This window comes from Temnothorax americanus, unplaced genomic scaffold (genome assembly GCF_048541705.1).
Source record: "Temnothorax americanus isolate GAGA-0224 unplaced genomic scaffold, ASM4854170v1 Scaffold23, whole genome shotgun sequence".
In the NCBI taxonomy this organism is placed as follows: Eukaryota; Metazoa; Arthropoda; class Insecta; order Hymenoptera; family Formicidae; genus Temnothorax; species Temnothorax americanus.
Window position 1 is genome coordinate 372,501 of NW_027509371.1, and position 12,145 is coordinate 384,645.

The 12,145-nt window shown below is 37.4% G+C and overlaps 1 protein-coding gene across 11 annotated transcripts in view; it reads left to right on the top strand.

Annotated features, from left to right (window-relative positions):
* The window catches only part of LOC143898290 (CCR4-NOT transcription complex subunit 6-like), a 379,988-nt gene that overhangs the window by 51,179 nt on the left and 316,664 nt on the right, over positions 1–12,145 (top strand). The window contains exon 4 of one of the 11 annotated variants that reach the window (XM_077407665.1): positions 5,699–5,867. The exons of the other annotated variants lie outside the window; for them this stretch is intronic. Within the exon in view, the coding sequence (XP_077263791.1) occupies positions 5,699–5,739 (41 nt within the window). The 3' untranslated portion in view covers positions 5,740–5,867. Of the gene's footprint in view, positions 1–5,698; positions 5,868–12,145 lie in introns of those variants that run through there. 11 annotated transcript variants of the gene reach the window in all.

The following is a 12,145-nucleotide window of genomic DNA, read 5'->3' on the forward strand; positions in this document are numbered from 1 at the left end:
TCTCTCTCTCTCTCTCTCTTTGCTGAATTCAACGCTTATTTCTCTCGTGGACATATTGACTTGCTTGCACGTGAAATTCAATAACATTGTTTCTGGTATAGAACTACTAGTGCTTTCATTCCTTACTTTTAGTTCGTAAATTACGCTGCGCCTTAGTTCTTGGAGTTTTATATACACTATTTTGTTCTCTTTGGAAATACTGCTCCTTATCTTATTTTTTTTCACTGTATTTATTATTAGTCAAGTTGCGTTAGTTCTTAATTTTTTACATTATATATTATTGAGATTGCTGGTTGCTTGCCTTATGAGAGAGAGCTAACTTCTATCCGTTATACTTTGTTTTTGTTTATATCACATTGTATCTTTGCATCTTGTACAACTGCTATAATAGTGTAATTGCGATATTATTGTAACTGCTGTATTACTTTTTTGCTCTTTAGCCTTTGCTTGGGCATAATAAATTACATCTATCTATCTCTCTCTCTTTCTCTCTTTCTCTCTCTCTCTTTCTCTCTCCTTTCGTCCGGAAATGTATTTTCAGACTGCGGAGAACGTTAACGACCACGCTGTTCCTAAATAACTCCCGAACGGGTCAACGTATCGACCTCTGGTTTGCGTCAAAAATTTTCTTTTATGCCTTTTTAAACGATATACTATAATATGGGGGATTTTGTTTAAAAAATTGAAGGGGACGTTCACATTACCTTCAAACGACTATCCAAGGTCAAATCATTGCTATCATCTTATGTTCTTCTTTAGACCATACAACTTTTGTCTGAAACATTTTTCCGTATCTTCCAAATTTTTTGAGATATTTGCCTGCGTCGATTAAAATGACTCACTCTGTATATACATATATATGCATATATTTTTTTGCGCGTGCGTTTATTTCAAATAGTACCACAGCGTTACTTGCATTTTTTGCAAAGTTTACACCATTTTATGGACATTTTTCAATTATTATATTCATTCTCCTGTTCTCTGTGCTTTCCGTGCCGCGATGAGTCGATTTGAGTTTGCTAGAGAAGAAAGAAATTGTTTTTTTTTTTTTTATATATATTACGCATACGCAGAACATCCTTTGCATATCAAAGTTAACGTTCACACTAATTTTGTCGCACGAGCGAGAGGCCGAGGAAATATCTCGGACAGCTGAGCATACCGCTTTTTTTCGCGAGTAATAGGGGCCATTACGCTCGTCCGCTCATTCTAACTTGTCGCGATTGCGCACGAAATTCAAACTCGATCCGCGGCTCATCCTTCACTCTGCCGGGCCTCGGTCCTCGGTGTTTCATTAGTCACGAAACCGAGAACGGTAATTCAGCAGCGTTACCGCGCGCGAGAGACAGCGCGGTATACGGTATCGGGTGCAAAGGGGTCGTGCGAAACGGGTCTAAAATATCCGCGATCAATTTGTAGACCTCCGGCGCGCGGCACGTACCTTCTCCGCCCCTAATCCCCCGTCTTGCACTTTCTTGTTGTCAATCTATCTTTTTGCACTGACACGTAAACTTAGATTGGACCTACTTCACAACGCGATTCTCTTTGTTCTGTACTTTGCATACGCTAAACTTAACTTTGTATTTATTTTTACTTGCAACACTATGGTGATTCTAAATACTCGAGTTAGTAATTAGTGTTTTTGCAATTAATGTTATTGTTGACTACACGAAAAATGAAAATCGTTGATTTAATTTTGATGTTTAAAAATAGTGTAATAACAAGCGATATTAAATGTATAATTTTTTTGAAATATATAAAATTAAGGAAGGTCATATGTGACAGAATAAAATGCAACCGTATAATATATGTAATTAAATTTAAAAAATTGAATATTATTTTACAACCAGAATTTAAATCAGTCTTTCTCGTAATCTATTAAGTGTTAGTGAATTTTTTCTTAGCACTGACGATTTAATAGTGGGGTGTGGGGGTCCTTTTGTCCCAGAAGATGTAATAAATTCTATTCCATTCTCCTCGACGAACGGTATTCTCTATTCACGAAATTGTCGCGGCTATAACGGTGTCGGGACGATCTTGACACGCGAGATTAATTGCCGGCAATTTCGCATTAGATTATCGCGCGCGTTAAAGACGTGCGAGCGCGATATTGCGAGTTCGCCATTATCGCGTTAAAGAAAAAAAAATAAACGTTCGCTGTATAAAGAGCGACTTGGTGCGAGAACGTTTCGTTCTTAGAACGTTCGTCGCTTTGATCGTTGCCGAGTATACTTACGTAAAGGGATATCGCGAGCGCAACACGTAACTAATGTTACCGCTGGTGTGTCACTTTATGTGTCTTTAGTAATATCTTTCGTGCTGACTGTCGTCGTTACGTGATTCCTCGCGCGTTTCCTCACGAATTTCTGGTCAATTCCCGTTCGCCCCGCTGCGATATCTCTTTTCACGTTAATAGCGTTTTACGTAATTGTCCCCGTCTGGTGGGAGTATTGAGCTGTCCATTATACGGAAGGAGGGGAGGAGGGTTACTCAAGTGTATTTAATATCGTTCGAGCCACGCGAGGCAACGTGGTAAAGGCAATTCGTAGCGCGAGGTATGCGGTAATTAAGGTTACGCGGGATTACTCACGTTTAATTGGGCTCCCAACCGCAGATATTTGTCAGGCTTGTCCCGAAGGGTCGCGGTCCTTCAAACTCGGCATCGACATGCTCGCCGCCGCCTTGCTCGCTGGCTTTGGAATTAATGCCGGGTTGTCTCCGCCGTCGCTCGGGCAATATATGAAATTCCACGGCGAATGGATGTGCTTTCCAGCCGACTTGCACCGCCACCGACCAACTGCATCCTCCACCGCGTCTATATTGCCGTTGGCAAAACCGAGGATTCGATAGCATAAAGGCGAATTTGCATGGCTTTTTCGGATGACGATCGTGTCCCCGAATGAGTTACCCGACGCGAATGAGTTTTCTCTTACGTCTTCGCCTCTCCTGTTTCTCTTTTTAATCAGAAATATTCTCATTTATATATTTGTACTGTTTATAATAATACACCTACAGAACGGATAATGTGGGTAGAGATCTTTTTACGCGGAATAGATTACGTGAAATTATGGAGTAAGAATCATTCCAGTTACTATAAAACGTGAATAAATTTTTGGGACTGAGAGAAGTGACGCGAAACCGTGAAATAAGAATCAACTGGTTGCCGTAAAATATGAACGCGTCGCGTTACATATTACAATTATGAACTGAAAGTGGTTTCATGGGGCTTGGTGTTTCTGGTTCCCATTAATACGCTAAGCGAGCGCGGCGGTGGGCGTTGCAATCCCTGGCGGGGGTCGCTATAATTAGAGATGACCCGGCTTGATACTGCCACGGCGAAACCTCCCCGAAGACTCTTAGCGATGAGTCTTTCAGCGATTCCTTCGTTCTGCTTTTCCGACTGTCACCGCTTAGAAATTACATTTATCTACCACCGAATGGTATTCCCACTGGATGACGGTTGTTCTCGAATTGATACTTGCCGCTGCAGTTAATACTGATTTCATTTGGTGTTTTAATGGAAAATCGTTGAATTGTTTGAGAATGCGAGTACATAGAGTATATAGTGCACGATAAATAACTTGCTCTCCAATAAATTTTTTGATTATCTTTAATAACATATACTTTTGATTTGAAATTACTAAGAGAACTGTCAAATAAATGCAAAAAATTTAATTGCGTGACGGTAATTATTAATATTTTCTCGTTTGGAAAATAAAATTTCAAATATTGATATTGGAAATTATTATGTTTCGCAATATTTTCTCTGATTATATATTATTGAACAAACTTTGTAACGCTAACACTTCATACCTACGTATTATCTTATGGCAAAAACATTCAAAAAACTTTATTTGATAAATTTAGTTTTTTCAGCGCACGTTTTGCGAGATCCAAAAACTTTTGAAAAATACATTTTTTGTGTCGGCACTATATTATCGCAAATTGAATACATGTTGCATCTCGTCAATGACGTTTAATCAATAGACGCGACAGCATCTCAATATCGAGTGCATAAAACGATCAATATTGTGAATTCTAAACATATGTGATTTATTCAGGCTCCTTGTACCGCGCGCAGCTTTATATGTGGCGCATGATAAACTACGGAGATATATTCCATATATATGAGGGGGGCGTATACTCGAATCGCTGATTCGCGTGTTCGCTTTGACTCCGCTAATTCAAAGGTCACTGTTTACTTTTGAGCCGCGCCGGCGTAACGCAAACCCGATTATGAACAAAATCCGGGACGAGAGACGAACGCGTTTAGCGTCAAAACGAGCGAGATAAAATGCACGCTGCACAGTTGCAGACCTGCAGGCTCATTGTTCCAGTTTTAGTTAACTAACAAGCAGCCCTTTTATCTACTTGGACATCGGTTAGCCCGAGGTAACGAAAGCTCCGTTCCACGATGAGGAACTCGTATTCTTTTATCTACCTCTCCCTTGAAGACGCAAAAAAGGGCGAGATGCGATAAGAACTACTCGAAAACGGTCGAAGTACTCGACCTCGATTCGATCCTCGTTTTCCGGTAATTTTTTTATAACTTAAAGTGGCGGGCGCGCACGCGCGCGCGTGCACGTTAAATGAGAAATTGTTAAAAAATAATGACGAGAAAAAGGCCAGAAAAATTGCTTATAATTATTAGTCATATTTCGCTGTTTTGATTGATCATTAGTGTAATTAACATTAACGATTGATAGCTAAATGTCTGCTTTCTAAGTTAGCAATCGGGACAAATGGACGTGAACATACATTAATTAATATTTCAGCGAGCAATGAAGAGAGCGAGAGACAGACAGACAGAAAAAAGTACTAACGTACCGCATTAAAAGATAGTGATGGCAATGATATAATTTTCACGACGGCGACGATGCGAAAGTCGATGCGATGCACGCATTCATTATTTCGTGCTTGGAAAGTGGACCGGCTTACTAGCTTTCCACGATCTTTTACAACCGCCTACATTAGATGTCTATTACTACGCGTACGTGCGCACTCGGCCATGAAAGCCGTGGACATCCCGTCTTATTGCAGCATACTGGCTTAAGCTACTATTTGAATTCGTGAATGATGATTCAATGTATTTTGTAAATTCAAAAATCTAACCTAAGTGATAGCTTTATATCTTTTTCACAAAATTATATTATCTAACTTAACTCAAGTGACATGTATTAAAAAAAAAAAGATGTGAAATTTTTAATTTCTTTTTTACAAAATTATATTACCTAACTTAAGGGGGGAGACTCGTCTCTTTGACCCTTTCTTTGATAATTTTTTATAAAGAACTGAGAGTATTTATTGAATTCTAATAAAATACATGATAATGTTGACGATGAAATGTACAAGAAGAAATTTTTTTATAGTACAAAAAATACAAAATGGCTGCGCTGCAGCTGCTCGAAGTTGTCGTCTAGATTTTGCGCGGGAGAATGCCCAGGTCCTTGTAATGAACTGAAATCAACAAACCAAAATTTTTTCGTTAAATTATGATCCTCCGATGCGCATGAACCTAAATTTAGCAAAAGAAAAATTTTTTTTTTAAATAAAGGACGTTTTAAAAAAATTTTACGATTTTTTTTTTTAAACAAATGGCTAAAAATAATATTTATTATAAAAATTTTAATGTAAATTTAGGTTTATGCGCATCGGAGGATCATAATTTAACGAAAAAATTTTGGTTCGTTCATTTCAGTTCATTACAAGGACCTGGGCATTCTCCCGCGCAAAATCTAAACGACAACTTCGAGCAGCTGCAGCGAGTATTTTTTCTACTATAAAAATTTTTTTTCTTGTACATTTGATCGTCAACATTATCATGTATTTTATTAGGATTCAATAAATACTCTCAGTTTTTTATAAAAAATTATTTAAAAAAGGGGTCAAAGAGACGAGTCTCCCCTCTTAACTCAAATGACATATATTTAACCTATATATAAGTGGTAGCTTTATATCTTTTTCACACAATTATATTACCTAACTTAACTCAAGTGACATATGTATATTTCAAAAAAAGATGTGAAATCTTTAAATTAAATTGCGCCAATTTTGTAAAGAGAATATGTATATTGCTTTGAAAGATAATTGTTATGCAACTACTTTAAAGAAATAAAACCCAAGTGGTATCCTTCGTATTCCTATTCAAGGTGCAATAGTGAACATGTCAAATGCACTTCATACTTACTCGCTAACGAGTGCAACAATATTTTATAATAAATAATGTGAATGTTACTACTCGCGAATGCCAATGACGTATAAACAAAAATTAATTATGAATTCTTGGTTAAAAAAAAAATGTGTAGAATACTTTTAATAAATTTAATAATAAATTATTTTTAATAAATTATTTAGTACGTTTACAAAGCAATAAGCGCAATAACAAATTTGCACTTGTCATGCTGTAAAAGCAAAGATATGTAAAATAACATAATATTTAATTATTTTTTTTATATAATAGGATTTTTTATATTTTTAAAATATATTATCCTTTCTCTCTCTCTCACACACACACACACACACACACACACACACACACACACACACACACACACACGCACACGCACACGCACACGCACACGCACACGCACACGCACACGCACACGCACACGCACACGCACACACACACAGAGGTTTATTTTACAAACATTTTTGTATAACAAGTACGTCTATACGCGCAATTACAATTTTTAAAAGTAACAATTTGTCTCACGGTAGTTCGTCATATTTATTCGATCGATCGATTGTGCGCTTGTATTTGTGCTCGCTGTAACGAGTCTCGCTGTAGCAACTGGAATAAATTCCTCTAAGCGAATACCGCCAAATCTTCGAGTCGTGACGGGTAATCCTATCGAAAATTCATCGCGATTACGACGCTTTCTTATCGCTCGGATAAAAGATAGGAAATGGAGGTCAAATCGAGTCGTAAGAGAAAACAGAGTCTTTATAGAAAGGAAAAGTGTGAACGGGAAATATATATGTACATATAAATACATGTATAAATATAAATATAAGTATAAATATAATATATTTATATTTATATTTATAGGATACTTATATATAATACAACACATATATATTGTATGTATATTGTATGTATGTATATGTGTTGTATTATGTATAGGTACATATACACATATAGAAATTCTCGACTCGATAATATCGCGGTTAGTAGGATAATCACCGGAGAAAGTTTACTCCCCCTTCCCATCTCTCTTTTTTCTGTTTTCTCTTTTCTCATCCGGCTCCTGTTCCTTTATCTTCTTCAATGTGTTTTTTGTCCATTAAGACTCGAAACAATCCGTGGAAACTAATTGTAAGCCTCAACGTATTTTAAGGACAAAACACGAGCCTTTGTTTAATGGTTAAATGGAATTAATTGACACCGAATATGCGTCGATATTTACGTTGTACGTTACATAAGCAATGTAAAATTTATTTTGTCGTAACAATTAGATCGTGTTTTGTTTTCCGTCGTTATTTATATTTGCCCGAGGCATTCAAGTGGGATTGATTGAAATTTGGTATAAATTCAAGCGTATAACGACAGAGAATTGCGATTAATAGTTATTATATGATAGCGTCATAACTTGAAAAGAACGTTATTGATTTTAATAGTAATGCGGGTTCACATATGAGCTAGATAAAAAGCAAGCGTTACGAACAAACTCTAATTTGCTACTATAAGTATACCGCAAATGTAAAAAATAATCGAAAGAGGAAAGAAATAGATAGCCACGAAAACTGACGGTTACAATATGTGCCAATCAAATATTACAACTATTAGATGGCAGCTACTGGCGCATACTTTCCACTTTCAAATATCAAACGGCCCATTTGTTAACTGATCACATTATCGATTCCGAACTCGGGGCGCGCGGGAATATAAATCGCAAAGGTAAATCAGACGCGAGTTTCCCGGCGATAGAGCGGAATTAACGATAGAGAGAAGTGAAAGTAAGCGAAGTCCGCCGTGTCTGATGTCCGGACGTCGCCACCTCACGATTGCAGACCTGGGCGGAGGAGAGTTACCGGGCGATTAATTATTCAGAGGGATTAGGTTTCGGTAGGTTGTGATGGTCGGTCGTGGTACTCGTGTCACGGGCGAATGAGTAAAAATAAACCGCGGCGAACGAATATTAATGCAGTGACATTATAAAAGGGGTCGACCGTTTATCCGCGCGTGGGCGGAAACAATGCGTGCTTATCAGATGGATTATTTTCAGTTTAGCCGAGCTTTGAAAGGAACCATGGAGAGAGAGAGAACGAGACCTTTCTTTTCTTCTCCTTCCAACCTTTCTCCCTTCTTATTCTTATTCCGTGAGAACGACATGTTTCAGGGCTTAATTGCACGGATGTCGTGTGCTCCTTCGAATCGATGTTATCTAAATTGAACAAGGTCGCCGGGGGGAATGGATAAGGCAAGGCGTCGTTTCCTGTCTAAGCACCTTTCGCGATTCATCTTCCTTACGGTAGGATAACAAGCGAGGAGAGACAACATCTTCAGCATCTTTACAAGTACCCGTGAATTTGTTGAGTTGATGAGTATACTCGCGAGAAATATACCTTAAGTAATGTTTCTTATTTCCTAGATAGCGTTGTTGGCAGAGCTTTTTGACTCTTCATTTCATTATACTTGAGCTATTTAAGTTTTTATACGTATATATTCAGTATTGTGAGAATTGATAGTAGGAATATTTGTTCTTTAATAAATAGCAATCTTTTTTTTACCTTAATTGCAGACTTATTTTTTTATATCTTTTCAAACTATCAACATTAAATTTCTTCACAAGTTCCAAATTTGGTTAAAATTTATTTTAATTTAAAATTATAGACTCGTCTCGTTCTTTTACTGTGCCAGAATTTTAATTAGTAAATTGACTGATTAAATAATCTGAAATTGAATATCTTTTGCAACAAGATAGAAGTTTTGAATAATTCAAATCTGAATTTCTCTTGTTATATTAGGATGGAATTTTTGAATATTCTGAAGTTAAATGTTTGTTTAATGAAGTGGAATCCGAGAAAAATTCTGAATGAAAAAATACTGTGGGAACGATTGAGATTTGTAGGCATTCGATTACGTGGGTCGTACCATTTGTCTGTCCCGCTGATTATTTTCGGACTATCGTGGGATTGTCCAAAATCTTACGACCGACATATAGAAAACCCCAGGAGGACGATATATTTGCGGACTTAATTGAGTGCACGTCGCGTTTCCTTTGCTCGTTTAGAGACCCAATGTTATCTAAACGGAACAAGGTGGTCGATCGATAACACATCGCTTGCGGATTAAGCCCTTCCGCTTCCGGTGCGCACGTGCATTGAATGCAGATACGAACAGTTTGTGGTCAACAGGAAATTCGATGCTTGCCAATAATTGACAACGCATATTTCGCGCGACAGTTAATATCGCAAATTTTCAATATTATTCAATTTATTTCAAAATCTAATATATATGTACATATATATTATATATAGTTGCGTTTTCAAGTTATGTTTATTAAATACTGTCACAATGTTTATTTGCGATCTAGAAACACGATTCAACGTGACCCTGTAATTTGATATAATTTGATGTAGTTTTCAATGCGTGTGTCATCTAAGTATGGATTTGATTTTCTATTAATATAATCCACAGAGTTATACGAAATAACAATAAGTAAATATTCTGTTTTAATGATTTACAATATGCCTGATGCTCAGAATGCTTAAATAATCTGCATAATTCGTTAAATTATAATTTTTTTCGATTATATTCTTTAATACGTGAGGTATTAAGGTGTACGTGCTGATCATTAATGTAACTTAAACGCGATTTAATAATGATAACAGCATATTGATATGATTTTACCCTCTTCAATTATTCGACATACACAATATTACACCCATTTGCTATTATCATTATTGCAAACCATTATTTTATCAAATGCTTTATCATTTTGATTTTTGTTCATTATCTGCTCAAGTTATTATACTTCAGTATTGTTAATTTATTATTGTAAATTGTTACGACTCGCAATATTTTTCAGTTGGCTGAAGTGTACGGGATCAGTTTATCGTTGCCATTACAGCAATTGTTACATTTTAATAATTAAAGACGTCAAAAAGCTATCGTAACGCATATCAACGTAGTATCGGAAAGAAATTGCGTGTGGTTTTACCCTCTCAAACCCCTCACCCGTCCTGTCGTTTCCAACTTGCAAATGCAAAGGAAAAGCTTATATCACGACTTAATCGCATCTACGCCCCTCTTGACAAAGCGTGCCCAGTTGCCGATAAAACTACGTTCTTGTCGAGCTAAGCGCCTACCTACCCCCAACGGCTTCCGGGCAGCCAGCCGTCGAGCCAGGAAGTAAGACGGGATAAGATTACAGAGGAGGTAACTCTGTGCGTCACGGGAATAAAAAAGCTCTTAGAGCGATTTAAGTGTCCAGGCGAGTAATCTATAAGCTTTAGTTTCGATTCCCGCGGGATATCCTCTTTGTTGGCCTGTTGATTATTTTCTCAGATGGAGGTACCGCCCCCAGGGCCCGCTTGTTCGCTGCATTCACTTTGATTAGCGCTGCTTCGTTGCATCCAATCTGGCCCTTCTTCTTGTGTATCTATACCGGATAATCTGCTAGCTAAAAATTTATATTGAAAAAAACTTAATTTATGTGTATATACCGAAAGAAAATATTATTATGTATGTGTAATTTAAGCTTGAACTCCGTCTTCGAGACTAGCGGTGACAAAATTACGTTTGTTGGCATAATTTTGTTCTACCTAAGATTACCTACTTCTAAACACGTCGGCAGACTCTAACCCTGTCGTGAATCTCCGTCCGGCCTAATTGGAAAAGTCCGCCCACTTACGTCGAAGCGGGAGCGATTGAAATTCCCGGGCACGTAGCGTGTTTGTTTCCACCGGGAAAAATATTCTGCATTTACGCTACCTTCTTCTCGTTCTTCCTTTTTTCCTTTCCCGGTCTTTTGGCGCATCGCGAGGATTTCGCACCACGCGCCGCGATTTGTATTCAGCGTCGTGAGACACGAAAGGATCGGAGGATCCTGATGCTTCTACGATTCTTCCGGCCTTGTCTTTCGCGTACCCGTCAATTTTTCGAGGCTTTCCCTTTTTCTCTTTCTTCCTGGTTTTCTTCATCACTCTTGCTGTCTATCTTGCTTGCCTTTAGAAAACTACCAGAATTCAATTCCACGCAGGTAAGCTTTCCTTCGAAAGAGCGAACGAGGAAGTCGCGACATTTTAAGCAAACACTCGCGGATAACTACACCTTTGATATTTTCTTCCCCATCGATTTTCTCGTTCTCGATATCGTTTCCAGCGGGATTCGAAAGTCGAGTGCGCATATTCTAAGGGCATCAAGTGTTTTGCTATATTGGGCGACACGAGGAAAAAATTTTTAATTCCAACTCGATTTATATGAGTCTTTATACAGACCCGTCTTCAAAATTCCAACGAAAATTGGATTCTAAAATAATTTATTAACTCTGTAAAATTATGTAATTCTATGAAAAATATTTATGTATTTTTACATATTTCTATTGTTCTTTTTTTAACGAACATAATGTAGCTTAAATTTGGAAAATATTTAAGAGATATTTTATCGTTTTGGATTGAATTATTCGCTCGCAGTCTGGTCTCGCTCCACAATTTACGGGAACGTTTGGATTGCATGTAATTGAAGTAATCTGCGCAGCAAAAACTTTCTTTTAGACAAATGATTGCCCAGCCGAGAAAGCGGTTAACTGCCTTACTGATTCGTTTACTTTCATAAAAACGTTTTCACGCGGTCTAATAGCTGTACGAGAGAAGTGTAGACGGATATCAAATTGCTATCCTTGCTTGTACAAAAGGAGTACTTGTTTGTTGCGATAAATCAAAACATTATACATGTACAAGTTAATCTCCCAACGAAATTCGGCCAATAAATCGTATATAATGTAGATGAGAAAATAATACACTTGAATCTTATTGCCATTTGTTTTATCGGATTCCTATTATCTTCACATATTCATTTTTACATAGGCAGGCATCGTATTGAAAAATTGCCAATAATCTGCGGGATAAGCAAGGCGAGAATTGTGGCGCGAACGCGCGAATGTCGATACATTGCGAAAGTTTCCCCGCGCGCGCGGAATAA